Here is a 26,600-nt window from a genome sequence, read left to right on the forward strand (position 1 = left end):
CTGAGCAAACAGTATGGCTGTGTTCTTGGTGCTAGTTGTGCAGGGCCACTGAAATCCTGCACAATGTCGAGTATGACCCTCCTAAACCCACTGATTCCATATTCTTATGACAGTCATGGAGTCCTGACCAATGTGAGCAACAGTATCATGGAATGATAAATCACAATCTCAATAGAGCACAATCCTGCTACTCTCCAATTCTAATTTGTGCTGGTATGCACTTTTCCTCCTTATGTGAGATATAACACAATCTTGTCCCAAACAACCAGCATTCAGATGTGATTTCTGAATGAGAATGACAATGAGATTCTTTCATTGTATAAAGAATGTAGATAGCATTACTCCTCTCTACTTTGTAAGGTTGTGATGAAATGCTAATCATTTGCATATCCAAGCATTGTAGTGTAACCTGATGGTCAAAGGTGGTCATGTTCTGTATTAACTTGGTGTAACATAAGTGAGTGGGGGCAGAGGGGGGGGTGGGGGGGGGGGGTGGGGGGGGGGGGTGGGAGGGAGATGCTGCAAAACAATATATGGACACATGGTGGCCAAAATCTGCAACAAAGTATGAAAATTGTCATTGGCTGTGGATGATGAGTGGTGCTTTGTTGGTATCTGTGAAAGTGGGGTGAACTCCTCAGAGCAAGAGGGTCACTGACTTTGTCAAGGGCCAGAACAAATTAAGACTGTCTTTGAACTGACTTATTTTGATGGTAGACTTTGCCTGAAATGTGTCAAAATGTATTGAGTTTCGTAATTGTCAGTATGTTATTAAAAAATGGGTCTGATGTTTGTTTGACTTGAGTTGTTCAGATGTAGAAGAATCATTGAAGAAAGGAGTAAACTGATTATTTCAGCAGTGCTAAATAGTGAAGAGATTTCTTTCAGCACCATCCTGCAGGAAGATGAAGTCCAATGAAATCATTTTCACATATGGCTGTAGTACAGAATAGCTGGACCGCAGGAACTTTCAGGATGATGACCATAATTATGCACAAGAATTAGCAAAAAGATAACATTGACTTTGAGTGACGGATCCAACATGGATGTAAATGCATAAATATTATTATTTTGATGGGTAATATAACTTTATTCTTAATTCCTATTGGACTCAAAATAAATGTAATTTTTGTTGTCTTCACTGTATCTTATAGGTAGACAAGTTAAATGCCCTCAACTGTGAAATATCATCTGGGACAACAGCACTTATTGCACTTGTGCACGCTGGCAAACTTTATGTGGCGAATGTAGGAGATAGCCGTGCTCTGTTATGCCGAACAGATGGCAATGGTGTGCTGCGTGTTGTACAACTGAGTGCTGACCACGATTTGCGGAATGAAGACGAATTGTTGCGACTTAAAAGGCTGGGACTTGATGTTGACCGCATAAGACAAGGTTTGTTTGAATTTAAACTCAACCTTCTTCTTATACTGTCATAATACATAAAAGTGATACCTCGGACAAAATAAAAATATGCCATCTCCTGCACTGTGCTTAGGAGAGTTCTTCTGTACTGTTGAATGAGGAAATAATGACTGTTTATATAGCCCATACATGGCGTATCACCTCTTCTCTAGTGCTTGTTTTATATTTGAAACATGTATGAAAAGAATATAACCATTTTACAGTATATCTCAACAGGGCCCTTTTAATCTATTCACAAGCATTTCATTGATGTTTCACAGATTCCTCATGTAAGATTACTGAGATTTTTCTGAACTCCGTAGACTGACCTGGCTGACAACTTCACTGTCATGCTTCAGAATTACTTTAAAATTTTCGTTTTTCTTGATGACAGGAGTCTCAGATTTCATTATTTAACTTTTGTTTTTATTTGCATCTTTTTTTCCACTAATTTATCTCCTATCTTAATCTTCTTGCTTATCAAGCTCTCATTATCAGTGGTGATGTGGAATTCAAATGTCAGGTGTTGTTTTCTGTACTATATGTATGTTCTGATCTCCCCCCCCCCCCCCCCCTCCATCTCTCTCTCTCTCTCTCTCTCTCTCTCTCTCTCTGTCTGTGTGTGTGTGTGTGTGTGTGTGTGTGTGTGTGTGTGTTGCAGTTTCTCCTTGTCTGGCAGTTGGCGAACAGATGCCGCTAGCATAACACAAGGTTTTGTTAGTATAGCATCTGTTTTCATTTTGAATGTATTTTATTAAGAAGGTAGCTTACAGTTTTTCTGCTCATTTGTGAAAATGGTGGATATTACATTTCTTCTGTGATGGGGTCATATCATCATAGAGCACTACATTTTTGCCTTGTAGTTGACTCTTTTAGTAGACAAGAAGGACAATTAAATTGGGGACTTCTTCCTAAATATATCTTCAATGTTTGCTGTGTTATGACGGCGTGTCATAAACCTTCGGTCAATTTCTATTTTCAAAAATGTGTGTTTATTACTGGTATTTTGTTACACATTAGAGTTACTGCAGTGTGAAACTGTATTTAGGATCCCGTTTGGGTAACCAAGAAAATACACGATGCCTGGGTAATTATCTAGTGAAAGGTGGCTACAAGGAATTTGAAGAGTTGGCCTGTGCAGTGGCAGAACCAGTGATAGCTGTGCCAGAAATCCATGGAGGAATAGTTCTGGATGAATCATGCAGGTATGTTTAATTTGATTCACTTATATCAGTTTTTTCTGATAATGTTGCCCCTTAAGGCAGAAGACTCAGCAAGCTAAAGGCATGAAAGTGCAGAACCAATGGAAAAGAGGGGGCTTGCACAGGATAGACTAGTAAGGACAACTGCATCAAACAAGTCTGTGGGCTGAAGACTACAAAAACAAGGGACTAAACCATTGGGAAGTTCTAAGGAGCTTATGTAAAATGGCTGTAGGAAAAATGTGAGGAAGTTGAAAAGGAAATGGTCATCAACAGGACAGATTCAACATACAGAAAAGTCTAAATAGTGTGAAATTTAAAGGAAAGGTCAACTTCAAGAATGCAAAAGCAGCGGTGAGAGCAAATAGGTGGAAAAGGGAGGGGGGGAGGAGTTTTATATTTTATTACTGATGTGATATAAGAAGAAATGGGTATCAGTTTGTTCGGAGAACATATTTGACCCAGTAGTGTAGGTGGAGTTTCACTGAGTGTTGGAGGACTTGCAATGAAACAAGGCAGAAGGTATAGATAATACTCTTTCTGAATTTCTAAAATCATTGGGGGAAGTGGCAGCCAAATGATTACACAAGTTAGAGTGAAGAATGTATTATGCTAGAGACAAAGTACCAAACTTGAGAAAATATAATGTAATTGGATAGATAAAAAATCTACTCATCAAGTGGTGGGAGAACACACTCATAAAAGAAGGTTATAATTATGCAAGTGTTTGGAGCCAGTGGCTCCTTCTTCCAGCAGAAGGGTTGAAGGGGAAGGAAAAGGGGGAACTTCTCTTTCTTTCTCTTCACACCTCTTCCTTCCCCTTCAACCTTTCTGCCAGAAGAAGGAGCCACTGGCTGCGAAAGCTTGCATAATTATAATCTCCTTTTATGTGTGTGTCTGCTGCCACATGGTGAGTGGATTTTTTTATCCATCCAATTACATTATATTGCAAATATTGACTGTTTTTGGTGTTATAAACTTTGAGAAAAAACTTCATCCAAAGAGTCACAAAGCTAGGCAGATAAATACAAAAACTGTCACTCAGTCAACACCTTATGAACCCAACTTGCTGACAAAAATAACATATAGAAGAATGAAAAAGAAATTAAGGATCTGTTATATGATGATTGGTTTAGCTTTAAAGACATTGTACTTGGTAATAGTGGAGACAGGACTTAAGAAAAATCAAGATGTCTTCATAGGATTTATTAATGTATTAGTGTTTGATATTGGAGAATTGTGGAAGATGCTTGAAATTTTCAGAAAATTTGATATTAGCTGTGGAGAAAGATGGGTAATGTACAGTATATATAGAAATCAAGAGGGAACAATAAGAATGGAAGACCAAGAGAGAATTGTGTGAATTAAAAAGGGCAGAAGGTGGCAATGCAGCCTTTCTCCCCTTCTGTGCAACCTATACATTGAAGAATTAATGACAGAAATAAACTAAAGGTTGAGGAGTGGGGTTAGAATTCAAGGTGAAAGGGTATCAGTGACAACACTTGCATGTGAAATTGCAATCCTCCATAAAAATGAGGAAGAATTACAGCACCTGTTAATTGGGATGAACATTCTAAAGAACATAGAATATTGAATAAGATGAAACCAAAGAAAGATAAAAATAATGAGTAGTAGTAGTTATGAGGTTAACATTATGTTGCAACACATCCTTCGGTCCCGTAATCCTTCTAGTCTTGATCTCTGCTAGCCCCTGTCCCACACTCACCTGAAACCAAAGAAAGATAAAAATAATGAGTAGTAGTAGTTATGAGGTTAACATTATGTTGCAACACATCCTTCGGTCCCGTAATCCTTCTAGTCTTGATCTCTGCTAGCCCCTGCCCCACACTCACCTTCACCTGTGCTCCGTGGCTCTAACCTCACTCATCGTACACCCACACCCTGTTCCCCCATCTCCCCTTCCTCTGTTCTACCTCCCTCTCCAAATCCACTTCTCAACATCATAGTGTGTTTGAATGCATTTTTCCCTGTTTGTATACATCTTTCCCCTGCCTGTGACCAACACAAGCTCACTGGTGCCAATCCTGTCCTTGCAACTCTTGCCTCTCCTTCCCAGTTGTCAGCCACTCTTCCCAAACCCTCCAATCGACATAACCTGTCCCCTGAGTTGAGCTGCAGTGCTGACATGGTGTAACCTAGCCACCGATGCATATGCTTTGGAAAGCTAGCAAAGTTTTCAGTCTTGTTTATGTGGTTTTTGATGACACAGTGCCTCTGTTATTTATTGTACTTTCATCAGCACATTTTAATATGAATAAAATTAACAATTTTACTTTTAATATGACTGGGAGGGTTTGGTTGATATCTTAATTGGATTTAAATTTTGTGCATTTTTATTATTTTAATCATTTTGACTTTATTTTTTCCTTTGTGATTCTCTGTTTCCTACAATTAGAGTACCACTTAATTGCAATTTGAGTAATACTTTTCAGTAATACATAAGAGTAGATGTCACTTTTATTTCTGTTTATTCTTAGTTGTGAGGCTTTGTGTAAAGATTTTTATTTGCTCTACATTTAATTGAAATAATTGTGTTATCTGTTCAAGGTTTCTTCTGTTGATGTCAGATGGCTTATATAAATCCCTTGAAGAAGCAACAGGAACGGATCAAGTTAATAAAGAAATTGCTCAAATGGCTGTTGAACAGGTATATTATCAACATTTACTGTGATCTTGTACATATTCAAATTCAGTTATTTTTTGCTTATTTTTGTTAGTCTTTAAATTATTAAATCATGTGTGTAATAAAGTTAATGTTAAATAAAACTGAGAAGGCACAAAGAGCGGTGCCAACAGTATTGATTTAACTGAATATCTACATCTACAAATATACTCTGCCACCCACTGCCAGATGTAAATGTAGACTACTCTGATATATCATGTGTGTTTGCATAGATTCCCATATGCACATGCACTTAATTCCAGGAAATACTTCAAGGGAATGAAAGAAACAAATGTTAATGTTAATTAAAGTGAGGGGTTTTCAGCATTTTATGTACATTTTTGGAAAAGCTTTGTCATTAAGGAAACATGTCACTTAAGCTGTATATAGCCGTATCAATATCATATGTTCCCACTCATTGTAAATACAATATGTAATTGCATCTGTCAACATTGTTCAGGATAGTCTAATACCACACTGGAGAAAAATGCTTATTGCTATCCCCTTATATTAATTGTAAATAATTAGTTATCGTTTTCTAAAACATTTATGATTTTTTTTTTTCACAGTTCCGTATTCAGTCAACACTGACTGGTGTAGCACAGGCAGTTGTGGACAAGATTGTCAGAATTCACCATGATGTTTATATGAGTGGCTCTACAGCTTCAAATGGACAGTCAAGAGTTGGTGGCAAGAGAGATGATATCACACTACTTGTCAGAAACTTTAATTTTCCTCTTCCAAATGCATTAAGTTCACCAACAAATGCTGTTGTTCGTTTCAATCCAGTTGTTACTACAGTACCGATGCCCTCATTTGGCGTGTGTGAGGAAACAACAACAAATGAAAATTCACTAACTGATGCAACAGAGACAACAGATGACCAGCAGAATGATACCTCCACCACCGAATCATCTGATGTATTTCCTCCAACTCGAAATCCACCAGACAGGAGACGACGTATAAAGCCATATGTTGACTTCTCTGATTTTTATAAAAATGTTGAAAAAGCACGTCAGGAAGGTGCTCTACCACCAGACATAGAGCTATAATTTCTTATTGTCATCCTACAAGTCACATACACATTATAAAATATTTTTGTAGAACATTTACCTGAATGTATATTACATGTATTAAATGGATATGTTCACTTTATAGTGTTCAAGCATAGCACCAAATACCCTCATATAATAGATAACAGATAACGTTATAAATACTGTGTACTTGGTGCTCCACAGCTTAATGAGTATTTGTTAAAAGACATCATGCTGTACACAGTGAGCTGGATGTAAAAATAATTAGTTGTCAGACAGTTTACTGGACATGTAGCCCATTACCAGTGGTATATTAGGTATGTTCGTGTCAAATAACATACTTGTCAAGTATGAAATCCTTGTGATGTTAAAATTGATGTGGATATTTGTGGTACAAAAGTTGTTCTGCATATGTATTATAGCTGTCAAATGACAAGTGGCAACACTTCTTGGTCTTAGTGGACACTACTGTCTTAGTGATGAAAACATGGAACTGGTGATCAGGCATGACCAAGAGGTGTGGCGTATTAGTGTTTTACAAAAATAACATGTACACCTGACAGCCTGTGTCCCACAGATATCCACATCATTTTTAACATAATAAAGATGTTTTACTTGACGCACATGTCAGTTGATATAGATGTACGCAATATATGCAACTGTTGGGCTATGTACCCGATAATGGTCTGGAAACTAAATATTTTTTGATGCAGCTCATGGTTGTGAGGAAAATGTGTTTTAAAAATATGTATATGCAGTCCTAAAATAATCAACCATCACTTGTCTTGAAGCTGAAAAATTTGTGTTCCTCAAAGTGGAGGACAGTTTTTCAATCCTGCATTATTGCACCATCCATCTCACGACTGAAGCATCTCCAGCTGACAGCCTTCCAGTAGTGAAACTAAGATTATTTTATGTCCCTGGTACTTGTCACACAAACTGCAAGTCATATTTGCGTATTTGGATGGCACTCTATAGCCTGTTTTATAGGAGGACAATGCATGTGCTATTGACTCGCTCCCTGTCCAACATGTTATCAACAGTGAAATATTAATTTGTGCTGCTCTGTCAGTGACTTTCACAATATGTACCATATTCCTGGCATAAAACAATTCCTAACTGAGCAGTGTGTGTATAATGTAGTATATCGATCATCCATTTGTCACAGTGAAAACATGACAACAGCCTTTATTTACAGACATTTTTATTTGAAACAGATTTCATGAAGCCAACAAACAGTCTGCAGAAATGAGAAGCAGTACCATCAGCTGACTGAGCACTTTCATCCAAGTCCACTTGAGTTCAATTGTCTCATGTGTTAAAGCTGGTAGTAACTTTGGGCACCTGGAGATAATATGAAATGTGGTTGAGCAGTGGGAGACTAGCTTAAGTAGTGTGGAATAATGCTCAAAATGTCCATGATATTGACACAGATATCTCATGGGTATCATCACATACAGTGCTATGGTGGGTTGATTGGGAGAGACAAATAGTTCATTCTGCGAGGAGTTCGCATGAGAATTGCAGCCGAAAGATGATCATGATACACTGGGAAATATAACAGTTGTCTCTACAGGTGTCAAAAAATTGTCTTTGATTGATTATTTCAATTAAAAAGTTATCTTTCTGTGAAACAAGAATTTCTGAAGGACATCAGTGTTGCTCTTTTGTGACACATTTTCACATGAAAATTCAGGAGATAATTGTATCAAATGGATGTTTGGAGCATGTTTCATGCAGAATACTGTAGGTGAGTCATACTAACAAAGTGACTCCAATCACACTGGGAGAAGGACACCATCAGTAGCTGTGGAGAATTGGAAAGTTGCTCTTTGTGCAGAAACACCATAATTCAGTTTGCTTGCAAATAATTTACTTGTATATCTACAAACATACTCCTCAAGCCACAGTACGGTGCCTGATGGAGGGCTCGCTTTACTGCGTCTAGTCATTTCCTTACCTGTTCCACTCACAGACAGAGCGAGGGTAAAATGACTGTGTATATATCTCTGTACGGGCCCTAATTTCTCATATCTTATCTTTGTGGTGCCTATGGGAAATGTACGTTGGCAGCAACAGGATCGTTCTGCAGTCAGCTTCAAAGCCAGTTGTCTGAACTTTCCCAGAAGCGTTCTTCAAAATGAGTGTCGTCTTCCCTCCAGGGATTCCCACTTGAATTCCTGAAACAAATCCACAACAATTGTTTGCTGATCAGACCTACCAGTAACAAATCTATCAGCTTGCCTCTGGATTGCTTCGAAGTCTTGTTTCAACCTGACCTGGTGCGGATCCCAAACACTTAATCAGTACTCAAGAATAGGTCACACTAGTATCTTCTGTGTAGCCACCTTTATAGATGAACCATGCTTTCCTAAAATTCTCACCATAAACTGAAGTCAACAATTTGCCTTCCTTACCACAATTCTCACATGCTTGTTACATTTCATATCGCTTTCCAACGTTATGCCCAGATATTGACTGTGTCAAGTAGGACACTACTAACACTGTAGACGAACATTACGGGTTTGTTTTCACTACTCATCTGCATTAAATTACATTTTTTACATTTACCACTCATCACACCAACTAGATATTTTGTCTATGTTATCTTGTATCAATGTACAGTCACTTATCTCTGACATCTTCCTGTACACCACAGCATCAAGAGCAAAAAACCACAGATTGCTGCCCACCCTGTCTGTCTGATCATTTATGTGTATAGGAAATACACACTTGCTTGGGACACTCCTGATGTTACCCCTGTCTGATTAACAATTGCCATCAAGGACATCATACAGGGTTCTACTACTTAAGAAGTCTTCGATCCAGTAACATATCTGGGAGCCTATTCTGTATGCATGTACCTTTGTTAACAGTCTGCAGTGGAGTACCTTGTCAAATGCTTTTCATCAACCTAGAAATATGGAATCTGCCTGTTGCCCTTCATTTTTAGTTCACAGTATATCATGTGAGACAAGAGCAAATTGGGTTTTGCACGAGTGATGCTTTCTAAAACCAAGCTGATTCGTGGACACGAGCTTTACTGATCTCTAGGAAATTTAATATAGTCTTGGAAATTTATTATATTCGGATTCAGAATATGCTCCAGAATTCTGCAACAAACTGATGTTAAGCATATTGGTCTATAACTTTTGTTCTTTTACACTTCTTGTATACAGGAGTCACCTGCAGTTTTTTCCAGTCACTTGACACACTTTGCACTGGTCAAGAGATTCATGATAAATTAAATCTAAGTTAGGGGCCAATGATGTAGAGTAGCCTTTGTAAAACTGGACTGGGATTCCTTCTGGACCTGGCAACTTATTTGTCTTCAACTATTTTAGTTGTTTTTCTGTGTCAGCGATGCGTTTTGCTATGTCATCCATATGGGACTCTGTGTGATAGTCAAATGTGATGTATGATTTTCCTGTGTGGATGATTTCTTAAATGTGGAATTTAAAATTTCAGCCTTCCTTTTGCTATCTTCTACTGCCAAACCAGACTAGTCAATGAGTGACTGGATGGAAGCCTTAGACCCACTTAGAGATGTTACGTAGGACCAGAATTTTTTCAGATTCTCCACCAGATCTTTAGCCAAGGTATGACAGCGGTAGCCATTGCTTCACACTTAGATCTTTTTACAGATGCACGAATCTGTACTTATCTCCTGTCATAATTTGTGCATCCTCTTTTGAACTGAGAGTGCAACAGCCTTTGCTTCCTCACCATTTCCCAGATTTCATGATCAAATCACGGTGGTTTTTGTCCGTCCTTAACCCACTTATTGGGCACGTAATGTGATTAGGTGTATTCATTGTAGAGTTCAGGAAGTCTTCTGGGATGGCTATATTTAATAAGTGGTGCAAAGTGAAGTAGTTTTATGACATGAATGGCCTTAATTGCAGTGAGTGGGTGCCTTAGCTTAGGACTGGACCTTGTCTTAAAAGACGGCAATTCTTGCATCCAACAGACCAACTGTTATACCACATGAAGTGAGGAACAATCAGAAACACTACTCTCACATCTGGATACAATGCAAAATTCTCAGATTTGAAGCCCATTACAAACCACGGGAACCCTCTGAAGAAACATACTGAACATCAAAAAGTGGGTCATTGTCAGCTTTCTTGAATTTAGAGACGCTGCTTCTCACTCAAGTAGCTCCTCCACTGGGATCACGGGGATGAGTGCACCCCGTTCCAGTCATCCCACCATATAAACATCTCTGGCAGTACTGGGTATCAAACCTGGTCCTCTGCATGGCAGCCAGACACACTGACCACTGAGCAGTGGAGTCATTTACTCATATTGTTAGGACAGTCCCCACAATTTGCATATTTGTAACCATTGGTGATACAGCATTGCTTGTAAGCAGTGGAGGTTGCTATGATGACCTGTAGATGTGTGGTTCTTGGTGTGCTTATATGTCTAATAATAATGTGCAGTGGACCACAACCTCTCATGTCACAAAGTTATACAAAGTTTTGTGAAGCAGCGTATTAACAAATTACTTTGTTTGCAAAATGTTTGATTATGACAGATATCAGCAATCGGTACTATGTTTTGTAAGATGGGTTTAAAAATTGCCCAAAATCTGCTGATAGGTTGTTCAGATTGGATGTTATTCTGTTCAAAAAAACCTCATTACTTTTGAGCTCAGGATATGTTCTAAGATTTTACAACAAATGGCTGTCTACAGTAACTGGGCTGTAGTTTTGCAGATCACACTTACTACCATTTATGTAGATGGGTGTGACCTGTGCTTCTTTCTAACTATAGGGCACTGTTTTTGTTTATGGGAGGTTTAAAAGAGGTATTAACTCAGCTGCAAATTTGGTATAAAATCTGATAGGCTTTCCATCAGGTCTTGGAACCTTGTTCAATTTTAATGATTACAAATCTTTCTCAGCATTGCTGACACTAATATCTGTAACACCCATCTTTGCAGTGATGCAAGAATTAAATTGGTATTTTCCTTTGTAAAAGAACGTTTGTAATAGGGTTCAGCATTTCTGCTTTTGCTTTGCTGCCTTCAATTTCAGTTCCTGTCTCTCCCATGAGTGTCTTTACACGAACTATGACACCAAAAACGTTCTTCACAACGAGTTGCTTTAGGTTTTGTGAGAAATCTTTTGATAATATTCTGCTACAGAAGTTGTTGAAGGCTTCATTTGTTGATGGCTAAATGTCTTTCAGCCATCATCCCTCTATCTATAGCTCTACACTTTGTTTTTCACCTGCTGTTTCTTTAAAAATTTCTTTACTCTGACTATATACCATCAAGGATCCTTCCCATCATGAACTATTCTACTAGGCACGTACCTATCAATTGCATGATCACCTTATTCTTTTAAACCTGAGCCACAGTTCTTCTACATGTTTCTCTCTAGAGCTAAATGTTTCAACCTCGTTGTTGAGATACAACACTACTGACACTTTATTTAATTTGCTCAGCATATAAACCCTTCCACTTGTTTTAGTTGTCCTTTGTAATCCCGTAATCATTGTTGCTACAACTGCTTCATAGTCACTGATACTAGTTTTAGTGTGGGAATCTTTAAAGAAGTTGGGTCTATTTGTTGCCTGTTGCCATTAGATGTAATTTACCTCAAGCATGAGTGGGCTTTCTTTGTAGTTTTCGACTTTCAACCACCCTCACAGGAAAAAATCCGCAGAGTGTAAGGTTTAGGTGATTAGTCACCTAACTACTAGAATGTGCAGCAGCCCCATCATGGAACTACTTCAAATAATGTTGGAAGCTAGTTTTCAAGAAAGTCTAGAAACAGGGCCCTGTAAGATGATGCGCTTACACAACTGGCCCAATAAACTGATTATTTTTCATACAACACCACACTTAATGGAGAAGCAGTCTTGAAACTTCACAACTTTAACTTCAGTGTCAATCAATAAGTAAACCCATAGCAACTGGAGTACCAACACTCGAAATGAAAACTTATCTCTATAACCAGAAGAATATCCCGGAGGAAGTTTGCTATTTCACTCAAGACACTAGAATTTTTTTCTCGTGAACTTTTGTTTCACCTAGTTTGCATCCACCAACAAACATGAAAGTAGCAGCAATCAATGCTGGTGCAAAAAATACAGTATGCACAGTTGTTGAAAGGGAAGTAAATAGAACATGATGCGACAGTTATGTGGAGAACACAGTATTACTCCACAGCAGTCGACTTCATAAGAGCTACATTTATAATGGTCAATGAGTGGAAAAGGGTGAAAATATTGCACTATTTACATAAAGATCTACACTGATATTGGGGGGAAATGATTTTCCAAACCAGATATTATTGCCACAATTTGCAGCTTGCAATCTTTGATTTACGTGTGACACACTTAAGCTTTCTAAAATTCTAAAAAATATGCTTTTAATTATACTGATATACCCTGAAATTAGATGGAACAAGTGTATGAATGAGAGTATTGCTGCTGATGGTATAGTACGAATTACATTTTCATACCATTTGTTTTCATAGCATACGTTCAAAAAATGTACAGTTCGAACGATCTGCTCCAGCTTCATGTGCGTAGCAATAAGTATCTATGGCTCGACAAATAGTACAGCAGAGCAGTAATTTTGTTTATGGGCCACTGCTTAGATTTATGATTAAATTTATAGCATAAACTACAGCCACTTCCCAGTCACCTGACTCCTATCACCAGTCTGGCAAGAACTACATTTTCTATGAGACCTTTTTCCACATTTCCCAACATAACATCCCTAAGAAGCACTTTGTGCCACACAACATCGATAGTATGCACCATCTTCGATCAAAACATTAATATGAAATGCACTTGACATGCAATATTGGTACAAAATGCACTCTGCCATGTGACATTTGTACAACGCATCCTCTGCCATGCAACTTTGATACGAAACACCATCTGCCACCTACCATCAGTATGAAGCACCCTGGACCACGTAAAATTGGTAAAAGGCGCCTATGTCATACACCCCCCCATGAACCATGGACCTTGCCGTTGGTGGGGAGGCTTGCGTGCCTCAGCGATACAGATGGCCGTACCGTAGGTGCAACCACAACGGAGGGGTATATGTTGAGAGGCCAGACAAACATGTGGTTCCTGAAGAGGGGCAGCAGCCTTTTCAGTAGTCGCAGGGGCAACAGTCTGGATGATTGACTGATCTGGCCTTGTAACATTAACCAAAACGGCCTTGCTGTGCTGGTACTGTGAACGGCTGAAAGCAAGGGGAAACTACAGCCGTAATTTTTCCCGAGGACATGCAGCTTTACTGTATGATTAAATGATGATGGCGTCCTCTTGGGTAAAATATTCCGGAGGTAAAATAGTCCCCCATTCGGATCTCCGGGCGGGGACTACTCAAGAGGACGTCGTTATCAGGAGAAAGAAAACAGGCGTTCTACGGATTGGAGCGTGGAATGTCGGATCCCTTAATCGGGCAGGTAGGTTAGAAAATTTAAAAAGGGAAATGGATAAGTTAAAGTTAGATATAGTGGGAATTAGTGAAGTTCGGTGGCAGGAGGAACAAGACTTTTGGTCAGGTGATTACAGGGTTATAAATACAAAATCAAATAGGGGTAATGCAGGAGTAGGTTTAATAATGAATAAAAAAATAGGAGTGCGGGTTAGCTACTACAAACAGCATAGTGAACGCATTATTGTGGCCAAGATAGACACAAAGCCCACGCCTGCTACAGTAGTACAAGTTTATATGCCAACTAGCTCTGCAGATGATGAAGAAATAGATGAAATGTATGACGAGATAAAAGCAATTATTCAGGTAGTGAAGGGAGACGAAAATTTAATAGTCATGGGTGACTGGAATTCGTCAGTAGGAAAAGGGAGAGAAGGAAACATAGTAGGTGAATATGGGTTGGGGGGAAGAAATGAAAGAGGAAGCCGCCTTGTAGAATTTTGCACAGAGCATAACTTAATCATAGCTAACACTTAGTTCAAGAATCATAAAAGAAGGTTGTATACCTGGAAGAATCCTGGAGATACTAAAAGGTATCAGATAGATTATATAATGGTAAGACAGAGATTTAGGAACCAGGTTTTAAATTGTAAGACATTTCCAGGGCCAGATGTGGATTCTGACCACAATCTATTGGTTATGAACTGCAGATTGAAACTGAAGAAACTGCAAAAAGGTGGGAATCTAAGGAGATGGGACCTGGATAAACTGAAAGAACCAGAGGTTGTAGAGAGTTTCAGGGAGAGCATAAGGGAACAATTGACAGGAATGGGGGAAAGAAATACAGTAGAAGAAGAATGGGTAGCTCTGAGAGATGAAGTAGTGAAGGCAGCAGACGACCTAGTAGGTAAAAAGGCGAGGGCTAATAGAAATCCTTGGGTAACAGAAGAAATATTGAATTTAATTGATGAAAGGAGAAAATATAAAAATGCAGTAAATGAAGCAGGCAAAAAGGAATACAAACGTCTCAAAAATGAGATCGACAGGAAGTGCAAAATGGCTAAGCAGGGATGGCTAGAGGACAAATGTAAGGATGTAGAGGCTTGTCTCCCTAGGGGTAAGATAGATACTGCCTACAGGAAAATTAAAGAGACCTTTGGAGAGAAGAGAACCACTTGTATGAATATCAAGAGCTCAGATGGCAACGCATTTCTAAGCAAAGAAGGGAAGGCAGAAAGGTGGAAGGAGTATATAGAGGGTTTATACAAGGGCGATGTACTTGAGGACAATATTATGGAAATGGAAAAGGATGTAGATGAAGACGAAATGGGAGATAAGATACTGCGTGAAGAGTTTGACAGAGCACTGAAAGACCTGAGTCGAAACAAGGCCCCGGGAGTAGACAACATTCCATTAGAACTACTGATGGCCTTGGGAGAGCCAGTCATGACAGAACTCTACCATCTGGTGAGCAAGATGTATGAGACAGGCGAAATACCCTCAGACTTCAAGAAGAATATAATAATTCCAATCCCAAAGAAAGCAGGTGTTGACAGATGTGAAAATTACCAAACTATCAGTTTAATAAGTCACAGCTGCAAAATACTAACGCGAATTCTTTACAGGCGAATGGAAAAACTGGTAGAAGCAGACCTCGGGGAAGATCAGTTTGGATTCCGTATAAATGTTGGAACACTTGAGGCAATACTAACCTTACGACTTATGTTAGAAGAAAGATTAAGAAAAGGCAAACCTACGTTTCTAGCATTTGTAGACTTAGAGAAAGCTTTTGACAATGTTAACTGGAATACTCTCTTTCAAATTCTGAAGGTGGCAGGTATAAAATACAGGGAGCGAAAGGCTATTTACAATTTGTACAGAAATCAGATGGCAGTTATAAGAGTCGAGGGGCATGAAAGGGAAGCAGTGGTTGGGAAAGGAGTGAGACAGGGTTGTAGCCTCTCCCCGATGTTATTCAATCTGTATATTGAGCAAGCAGTAAAGGAAGCAAAAGAAAAATTCGGAGTAGGTATTAAAATTCATGGAGAAGAAGTAAAAACTTTGAGGTTCGCCGATGACATTGTAATTCTGTCAGAGACAGCAGAGGACTTGGAAGAGCAGTTGAACGGAATGGACAGTGTCTTGAAAGGAGGATATAAGATAAACATCAACAAAAGCAAAACGAGGATAATGGAATGTAGTCAAATTAAATCGGGTGATGCTGAGGGAATTAGATTAGGAAATGAGACACTTAAAGTAGTAAAGGAGTTTTGCTATTTAGGGAGTAAAATAACTGATGACGGTCGAAGTAGAGAGGATATAAAATGCAGACTGACAATGGAAAGGAAATCGTTTCTGAAGAAGAGAAATTTGTTAACATCGAGTATAGATTTAAGTGTCAGGAAGTCGTTTCTGAAAGTATTTGTATGGAGTGTAGCCATGTATGGAAGTGTAACATGGACGATAACTAGTTTGGACAAGAAGAGAATAGAAGCTTTCGAAATGTGGTGCTACAGAAGAATGCTGAAGATAAGGTGGGTAGATCACGTAACTAATGAGGAGGTATTGAATAGAATTGGGGAGAAGAGAAGTTTGTGGCACAACTTGACTAGAAGAAGGGATCGGTTGGTAGGACATGTTCTGAGGCATCAAGGGATCACCAATTTAGTATTGGAGGGCAGCGTGGAGGGCAAAAATCGTAGAGGGAGACCGAGAGATGAATATACTAAACAGATTCAGGAGGATGTAGGTTGCAGTAGGTACTGGGAGATGAAGAAGCTTGCACAGGATAGAGTAGCATGGAGAGCTGCATCAAACCAGTCTCAGGACTGAAGACAACAACAACAACATGTCATACAATGTTGCGACAGTGCAGCTTGTGCCACACAACACTGGTACAGTGCAGCCAGTGTCACACAACATTGGTATGAAGCACCCTTTTGCATGTAGCATTGGTATATGCACCCAGTGACATGCAACAATAATGTGTGTGAATGATTCCGAGGAGTTGTGCCATTCATAACTAGACACAATATTCATCATTTTCACAGCAGCATTGGACAATTTGCATGAAAAACCGGGTGGTCTAATTAAAGTGCAGCTACTCAGAAAGGTCCAATGTAGGCTATAATTATCATATGGCAGCAAAACTTGGTAGCTGTTCTAATGTGTTAATGCAGGACAGGTTCACACTGGAAAGAATTGATTCCCGTTTTGGCCACCAGGTACGAACCTGTGCTGTGAATGCAAGAAAGAAGAAGAGAAATGTTTCCAAATGTAATGGATTAGAAAAGGGACATGGGCAGAAAAGGTCAGACAAATGAGAAAGTCATAATGTCGATTTTATTCACTGTCACTTACAAAATTTGTGCAATACAAGCACTGGAGACATTGAAGAGATGCTGAATCCATAAAATGACGTGATCAACAGTTGCTTGCAGTAGGTCCAGTGGAATCTGAGCACCGTTTTCCTGTATACTAGCCTTCAGTTCAGGTAGAGACTGAACGTATCCTTGGTAAACGAGTCCTTTTAGATATTCCCAGAGCCAGAAGTTTCTTGGATTCAGATCAGGTGATCTTGCAGGCCATGCATCTGGAAAACGTCTGGAGATAACACGTTCATGGAAGATTATGTTAAGCAGATCTTTCACTCGTTGAGCAACATGAGGTGTAGCCCCATCTTGCATGAAAACAGTGGTTTCTACACAGTTGCACTCTTCCAAGGCAGGTAGCATATGCTGCACAACGAGGTCTCAATAATGTGCAGAAGTTACAGTACATGTGACTGGCCCTCTGGGTGTATTCTCTTCAAGAAAGAATGGACCTAGAATAAATGTTCTTGTGAATCCACATGACACAGCCACATAAATTGAGTGCAATGGCTCTTCATGCACAACATACAGTTTAACAGTATTGCGCATATGGGAGTTCTGTGTGTTCACTACATCCTGTAGGGTAAAATGTACCATATCACTCCATAGAATGTTACCCTGCCACAAGCCATCAATGTTGATCCATGCCAGAAACTGAAGAGCAAATTCATAATGTTGCTACAGATCATGAGGTTTCAGTTGCTGCACTGACTGTATCTTGTACAGATACCAATGTCAAATAGACCACAAAACTTTCCATACTGTTGACCACGGGATGGACAGTTCAAGTGACACTGCATGAGCACTATAGTTCAATTCTTTTATCTTGGCGGCTCGTGCATGCCCGCCCAGACGCTGGAGATTGCTGCGTTGCCAGTTGCACACGACGCACGCGCCAATAGAAGCAGCGCCATAGTATAGCATAGTTCGCAAGCTTACGTGTAGGGGGGAGCGCGCAGTTCATGAAGTAAAGCCACCACGGCCGCATTAACCCTTTCGCTGCTACAAAGACGTGCTCCCTGCATTCCGCGCTGTGGGCGATTTTGTCACTGCACTGCTCGCCTGTGCAGACACATTGTGTTCCGACTGCTTTGACACTCTTTATCATTCGTTTCCACAAAAACTATTTGGCTCAAAAATTAGATTTTTACCTATCTTCTTGACTGATACCTTCCCCCCATAAATGACTTAATTTTGTTTCGATGTTCAACGCAGTTATTATGCAGCATTAAATATAGTAAACCTTTGCACGAAATTTTGAAGAGTTTGCAGAGGTAAAAGTCCATAGAGTATACTTTCCGTATGGTCGATTTTAGTTGCCACAATGTTGAGAGTGAAATGTGGACAAGATACCTATATATTTCATTTAATTTAAGTACCACATAAGTGTCGTATGTAATATTGAGAAATATTCCGTCTTTCGCGACTGTAACAAAAGTTTTACTTACATTGGGCACGTTTGGCTTTATATTGAAGCACTTCAATCAATCAAAAGGAAGTAGACAAAATACATTAAACAAAACTGTGGACTTACAAAAACATTAGGACTTGAATATACCGTCTGTCAGTGAAGTGCTCAGAGCTATGTCAAATATAATTTTGTGTGTGGCACACACAAACAGCATTTATTTGCTAAAACACTGATGAGACAACACAAACGTTGAATATTGTGCTACCGCAGCACAAAACTACGAAAGGTGACTTGGCAATGGAGGACACAAAATACAGTCCTCTTATGATGCTTCAAAAGAGAGAAACGCGTCTGGTCTAAATAAGTCGCTTATTACAGTTGCAGAAGAGGGATATATTTCAATACCATTGGTAAAACTGCGACTGTGGAACAAAAACAAGAAATAGAACATGAATACCATTGTGTATGTGCCATACCTTTCACCGATGGAAGTGCTTTAAAATAAAGCCAAACGTGCCGTGTGTATATAAAACTTTTATTACAGTCGTGAAAGACGGAATATTTCTCAATATTACATACGACACCTATGTGGTACTTAAATTAAATGAGATATTGTTATACAGTAAATATTATATGAAATTTAGGTATCTTGTCCACATTTCATTCTCAACATTGTGGCAACTAAAATCGACCATACGGAAAGTATACGCTATGGACTTTTACCTCCGCAAACTCTTCAGAATTTCGTGCAATAGTTTACTACATTTAATGCTGCACATCAAAACAAAATTAAGTCATTTATGGGGGGAAGGTACCAGGCAAGAAGACGTGTAAAAATCAAATTTTTTGGCCAAATAGTTTTTGTGAAATTGAATAATAAGTGTGTCAAAGCAGTGGGAACACCATGTGTCTGCACAGGCGAGAAGTGCAGTGATGACAAAATCGCGCACAGCGTGGAATGCGGGGAGCACGTGTCTGCAGCAGCGAAAAAGTTAATGAAGAGGCAAAGCACTAGAAATTTCATTCAAACGAATAAAATTCGAGAAGTAAGGCACTCCAATATTGTTTTTAAATAAAGAAAATATTAAGCACCGCACAAGGTTTGAACTCGTAACCTTTCGCTAGGCAGTCCAACACCTTAACCGCTCCGCTACCTCAGTGCCTCGAGCAGTTTAACTCCATAAGGCCTCTAACACCACACGCAACTACTTATAAACACTGTTCGTATGACTGAATTACTCGCGCTTCGTCGAAGTACAATAGGAAATAAACAATTACCACTGTTCTTTATTGCGAAAAAGCAGTTCGTGAGATTGAAACAAACACCTTTCCTTGCTATCGCCTGAATTAGGAGTCTTATTGCTTGTTTGGTTTAATTAATTAATAGAATATGAAGCAACTGGTATAAAGAATGCTTTTTCCAAACTTTCTGTAAAAGAAAGTCTGCTATCAAGACATTGCTTTTGTTCTATTACTTTATTTATGACTGAACGTTTCTAAAACTGAAGCCACTCGTCCGTGCTCTGCACTGCTGTCGAGATCTGGCAACATCGTTCTCTGTTCATTGGCTCACTGTGTTTTGTGACGTCATATGCGCAGAACGAACCTAAACTCGGCCGCCAAGATATATGACGCACACTTTAGTACTCCTTGGGAGCATGGTCAACAGCATGGAAAGTTTTGTGGGGAGCATGTGCTGCATGGTCAGTTGCAGCAACGGCAACCTTGTCAATAACTTCCACTGGGATACGGCGCCTTCCTCATCCAGGTGCCAACCAAGCTCATCAGTGTTTTTGATTTTCATTGTCATCATCTTTCAACTGTTTAATGAGATCAAGCTTGTCCTCAGATATTTCAGATGGTGTCACTTAATGGAGCACTGTAATTACTGATGTTCATATAAACAGTTTGTTGACAGCACGTGGCCTTTCTTCTCGATATCCATACTGTTCACTCACGTTAAGTTTATCAAATGACATCATGGATGTCATACCATCATCCAAACAGTTCAGCACTGGATTTGCACTTGGTGTCCACAATTGGAACTAATATATTTTCCAGCAAAAATCAGTACCACATTAATGCATTTGCATATCTATCAAGTTTCATTGCCATACAATAATAACAGTCCACAATGGACCTCCATATGTAGCTGCATTTTTATAATAAGCACCTGGTGTTTAGAAATATACATAAAAACCTTCTTTGTGAATCAGTCTATAACTATATCAGAATCCCTACAGTAGTTCCTGAGAACAGCCAGATCATACAAACAGAAGCTGCTGTGAGGGACTTCAGTTTATATGTGTAGAGACAGACAATAGACAGAAAAAGATAGATTTTGCAACATATACATAAGTATAGATACACAAGTGGAAGATAATGGGGAAACAGCAAGAACAGTACATTTAGTTTGTAAGTAAACGTTATGATTTAGAATTATGACGTGAATTTTTATTTTACGCACATTTCTCGCTCGTGTACACAGGAAAAACAAGAAGTCATTTTATATACATAGGCCACTGAGGAGATGTGTAGTATACATTGCAATTCTTTCTTAAATTTATGGAACTTTTTATTGAGAAATTACTGTTTTCCTTATTAACAGTATCTCTGGTAGTGCATGGCATAGTTGCAGTGTTGTACAACTTCCAATAATTTTACACTTCATATATCCCCTTTTTCCTTTGGTTCAGGAAGCCTAATGTACAGGGTGTTTCAAAAAGAATGACCTGATTTTGTATTGTAATAATTACAAAACATGGGATGTGCCGGCAAGAAAATTTGTGTTGTTTGAATGGACGTGGTCTAGGGTTTCAGGATATCACCTTTTAGATGTCAGACAATGCTTCTTCTCAGTTCGCAATCAGTCAGAAGTAAGATGGTGTCCACTCAACAGAAGGCGTTTGTAATGCTGCAGTTTGCAAAGAGAGTGATTTCGATTGAGCATGCTTTTTGTCAGCATTTTGGTATCAATATGACTGCACCCAAAGCATTCATCACTGGTATCAGCAATGTGAAGAGAAAAGATGCTTGTGCAAAAGTAAAAGTCCAAGTCGAACTCACACTTCTGATAACGTAGTGGAAAGAATACAGCAAGCTTTTAAGCAGAGTCCACAAAAGTTTGCCCAACATGCAAGCAGAGAATTGGCAACTCTGTCACAAAGGCACAACAACATATATCAGTTTCTCAATGACACACTGTATCAACGGTGAACAGGATGCACGGGACCCCGAGACACTGTCCTGCATTATTGTCCTCTAAGATTGCCAAACATTACTGTATGCAATTTTTTCTCGTGAGGATATGTGAAGGAGGGTGAATAGAAGTAGTGAAGAACAGAATAATAGCTATGATAACGTCTGTAAAAGCAGATACATTGTGGAAAGCCTATAATAAATTTAGCTATTGTCTAGATGTTTTTCATGCTGTTACCAGTGGACATGTAGAGCATTTGTAATACCATAGCTAAAACTTTAAGATTTTGTGAGTATTTTGGATTTCATCCCATGTTTGTAGTATATTTTTATCAATAAATATGGAGTTTTGAAATCAGATCGTTCTTTTTGAAACACCCTATACATCACGAAATGTGCTACAGCCAACTACCTTCAAGCATCCAATATCATATTGCCTCATAATGGACACAAAAACGCTGCTGGGCTTGAAGCAAACACAGGGGATTTGCACTCCTATGGCGACTCACCTAGCAGACAGCATGGCTCATTGTGCTTCGAGCAGGGACGAGTGGAGGTTTGTCTGTACCAACAGATAGAATACTCGCATGTTACATCACAGGGTGCTGTAGCTGGTGTGCATATTCTCTGACTACATACAGTTCCAAATGCCCCATTAGATAGCATCACTGTACAATGGATGTTTTCCTGAGCTTTCTCTTCTTCCGCAATGTTTATTTGTTACCCAAGCCATTAGGGTATGCCATTCTGCCACCCACAATATTACAATATTAATTTTTCATTAGGAACCATAACAATTTTTTTTCATTCAAACATTTGTTTTGAAGGTAGAATTTGGAGGAATCATTTTCTCATCAGCGTGAATGCATTATTTTTGTGTTGTCTTGTCCTATGCAATGCCAATGGCATTGCCATGTTGGTAACACCAGTTCTCATGTGATCACCAAAGTTAAGCAATGTTTGGCCCACCTAGTACTTGGATGGGTGACCACCCGGGGAACACTGGGTGCCATTGGTATTAACTCTCGCAATATCAAGCCATTTTCAGTAATGTGTGTTCCCAAGGGGGGTACTTTGTGCCCACCATAAAAAATTTAAAAAACAAATAAAATTCATTAATTGTTCTTGAATTATATTAACAACATACTTTTGAAAGATCTATTGAGCATAATCAGGATCCAGAGCCTGAATATTTCTTTTAAAACTGTTTTCAAAAATGCGTTTTATACCTTTCAGTTATTTCATCATTTAAGTTTACTAAGTCTAATTATCTGGAGAAAAATTAGTAGTAAAAATCGTTATAGTACTATTGAAGTACACTTTACTATAATTAAAAAATATTACAAAAATTTGAGGTAATATACGAATAGCTTAGGTACAAAACATAGATTTGCGAGAAGAATTATTCACAACTTTCTTTGGAATCTACTTCACACTTTGAGCATACAACAGTTTTTATACTGTACCACATGTGTATCTTTTACAATAGTTGCAGATTATTGTTGTTTTCTTCACTTTGTTGTATTTTTCTGCTTTTGAACAGCTTTTACCAACACACAAATGACATCTACCTTTATCTCTATGAGCTTCCTTTGCACCTAAGTTCTGCTTGATTTTCTGTCTGAGAATACCCACCATACTTGAAACTACAGGCTTTGGGAGTCCTGAAGTATTTGTAGCTCTTTCTTCAATGTGTGGTTTCGTGAGCTGTAGTCCCAGTTCTTGAAGAAAAAGTCATCACCTGTTAGGGTTTTTCTTATTCCACTCTGGGAAGTTCAACAAGAAGAGTGTATAATTATTTACCACTACTATGTCCACAAGAGTATAGAAAACAGTTCAGTATTTCCTACCCTTCGATCTATTGTGTCAATGCCACCTTTAGTGTCTTTATAATATAAATTTATAACTGTTTTCTTCTTAGTGTTAGTAGGTGAACCAACTGTAGCATCATAATGTTGAGATGATAGAAGCAACAGATTACTTTTGAGTTTTTCATGAGGGGTACAAGAAACAATTGTGATTGTAAAATTTCCAGTACTAGTAACACGGAAAGCAAATTTACTAGAATATAATTCTCGTCTTGAGATATGTTTCACTTCTTGAGGTATATGTTTCCTATTAGTTTGTAGTGTTCCCATGATAGTTAGCTTTTGATTCATCCATAGATCTTTGGCCAAATCAGTTGAAGTGTGATATCTGTCTGTGGTGACATTTCCCCTGAATTATGTATAGGAACCACCAGGTGTTTGACCAGGACTGCAGCAGCATTTGATTGTTGTGTACCATCATTTTTTTTCCCAGCATAAGGCTCCACGCTTATAACACATCTGGTTTTAGCATTTGTGAGCATGTGCATAACTATACCGTATTTACCAGGTTTTCCCTTCATGAAGCACTTGAAGGGACACATGCCATGGAACAATGACAACATTTCATCAATAACAGTGTGCATCCCAACAGAATAATATTTTGGCAGTAATTCATTCATTTTATCAAAAACTTCTCATATTGCAGCAACCTTATTACGCTTCCTGCTATCATTTCGTGACTCTCTCTCATCAAACCTTACTATTTTAGTAAGATGCTGGAATCTGGTTTGGCTCATAGTAGCAGTATAAACAAACCTTCCTGAAGTGTAGGACCATAAGTGTGTAACAGATGACTTACTGTCATTTTCCAATAATAAGTAGCCCTATATATGCCATGAATTCAAGTCTGTCTGTCTTGGATATTTTCTGCCCCAATGCCCCTTCAGTGGTATGCTTTATTATGATGTTGACAATTTCTGGAGACAAAAACTTTTCAAATGATTCTCTTATTGTTCCTATGTTACCTTCATCTCGTATGCCTTCTCTTTACATCCCTATGTTTTGTGCTACTGGTCTTTTGATGTGAGGAGGTATGGAGCTACAAATTTTTCCACTGCTTGTAATATACTTGTCACAAATCTCGCAGGCTGTGTCATCATCAGTTTCAGCTGCACAGAGTTCACCTTCAGCATCTGTAGGTACTTTATCACTGTACACATCCTTGCAAACAACACATCCCTCCTCATTTTCACTCACTATGTTGTCAGTTTCATCAAATTCAATTTGAGAATCTGTAGATTTTTCCAAAATCTGTGATATTTCTGTGTCCATAAGTCACTGTTGATACATTTTCGATTACAGTTGTATCTAACACTGGACTAAGTGTCACTAAACAGGAAACAATAAAGAACCAAAGGCAAATGACCCATTGTTGAGACCATTGTTGCTGTCAATCCAGAGAAATATAATGTCCATGTGTTCGAAGGTCATGTAATTTGTGGAGTAAGGTGACCTTTGTGGGAAGTCACTTCTACTACCCCCCTTAAATTTAAATTTTCCGACTAAGCTTAAAGGAAAGATGTAAAACAATCATAGAATCAACAAGGAAAATAAATATTTTCCATAAAATTTTAAAAACTATACTACCTGAGTAGATTTTAATATTTTCAAAAGGTGGGCATAAAGTAACCTTCCCCCTGGTATTGTGAGGGTTAAGGACTAAATAGCCGAACTGGCATCTGATTGAAAGACTTGCACCAGGCTGTGCTGCGACAGGACATTTATGTGTTTATTTATCCTGTATAATATGTATTTTTCTTTCATATCAGTTGTACAAACTTCTGAACTGATTTGATCCATGGGGCAAATAATAAATAAATAAATTTTATATTCCTGTCAGTCATAAATACAGTTTAGACTGAATGTTTGCTCATTTGGGGAAGTGGCTAGAATACTGTGATTGTTATCGTTACTGCAACTGTATTGTTTATGTGTATCACGTTTACGAATATTATTTCTAAGAACTGTGATTAAAGCTCTGTTGTGTTTCAGGGTGATTGAGTGTTTTAGTTGTTGATACTGCAGTTTTCTGTGTGTTGCTGTACATGATACTTTCTGGACTGTGAGAACTAGGTCACCACATAGTTTGTAGGTTATGGAGTGTGAGTGGAAATAAATAGCGTAAATAATTTACAAGGTACAGATTTTTTCCCACAATTCTCTTGAGGAGAAGCATTCTGTAAGGAGCCTAAGAGGACCGTTATCAGTTTGATATATTGCTAAAATACTAATCCTGGAAATCAACAGATTAAGAGAGCTTTTAAAACAGATATTTATAAAAAAAAAAGATTGGTTATGGGATTGTAAAGCTAAAAATGCCTTATTCTGTTTCCCATGCATGTCGTTTTGGTGGAAACCATTGGAAGAAAGTGAGAGTTACGGACATAAATAATCTGAATACCAAAGTGAAGAAACATGAATCTTCAGCTTGTTGCATACAAAATTGTTTAAAACTGACACATTTTCGAACTGTCAACCTAGCTGAACAATGGTATAGTGTGTATTGGAGAAAATTTCAGAGTATAACGAAGAAGTTAGGCAAATGGGTACTGGCTATGAATTAACTATTTTAATAATTTATATTGGTTTCTGTGGTTTCTTTGAATTGACCTTAAGGAGCCATGAGAAACTGAGTAATCAAACCTGGTGTTTTCAGAGGAGCACTGAACTGGCTGCAGCACTAAAAGTTCATTTGGATAAGGCAATTGTTTTCAAAGGATTGTCCCAAACTATTCAAAATGAACTTTTGCAAATTATATTGGGAGTATGCCAGGCAGAAATTTCAAAGCAAACAGGGGAATCAGAATTTTTAGTTGTTGCAGCAAATTAAGCTAGTGATATAGAAAATGTATTTCAGATGAACTGTTATATATCATTACATTTTAAGAGGTAAACCAAATGAAAGATTATGTAGTTTCCTGTTTACTTCCAAACATGGCATTCAGATGCTATCAGCGAGTTTTCTAGAAGAATTAGACAAGCAAAAAGTAAGTAACATTCCCCAAAACTTGATTGCAG

General features: G+C 38.5%; 1 protein-coding gene and 1 pseudogene across 1 annotated transcript in view; both read left to right on the forward strand.

The window, feature by feature from the left end:
• The window catches only part of LOC124606859 (TGF-beta-activated kinase 1 and MAP3K7-binding protein 1-like), a 100,413-nt gene extending 93,969 nt beyond the window's left edge, over positions 1–6,444 (forward strand). The window contains exons 5-8 of the mRNA XM_047138940.1: positions 1,155–1,395; positions 2,453–2,609; positions 5,175–5,274; positions 5,859–6,444. Coding sequence (XP_046994896.1) covers positions 1,155–1,395; positions 2,453–2,609; positions 5,175–5,274; positions 5,859–6,341 — 981 coding nt within the window. The 3' untranslated portion in view covers positions 6,342–6,444. The remainder of the gene's footprint in view (positions 1–1,154; positions 1,396–2,452; positions 2,610–5,174; positions 5,275–5,858) is intronic.
• A 16,168-nt stretch (positions 6,445–22,612) lies between these two features.
• On the forward strand, positions 22,613–22,732 carry LOC124608913 (annotated as a pseudogene).
• Positions 22,733–26,600: the final 3,868 nt, after the last annotated feature.

The sequence above is a fragment of the Schistocerca americana genome, chromosome 3 (assembly GCF_021461395.2).
Source record: "Schistocerca americana isolate TAMUIC-IGC-003095 chromosome 3, iqSchAmer2.1, whole genome shotgun sequence".
In the NCBI taxonomy this organism is placed as follows: Eukaryota; Metazoa; Arthropoda; class Insecta; order Orthoptera; family Acrididae; genus Schistocerca; species Schistocerca americana.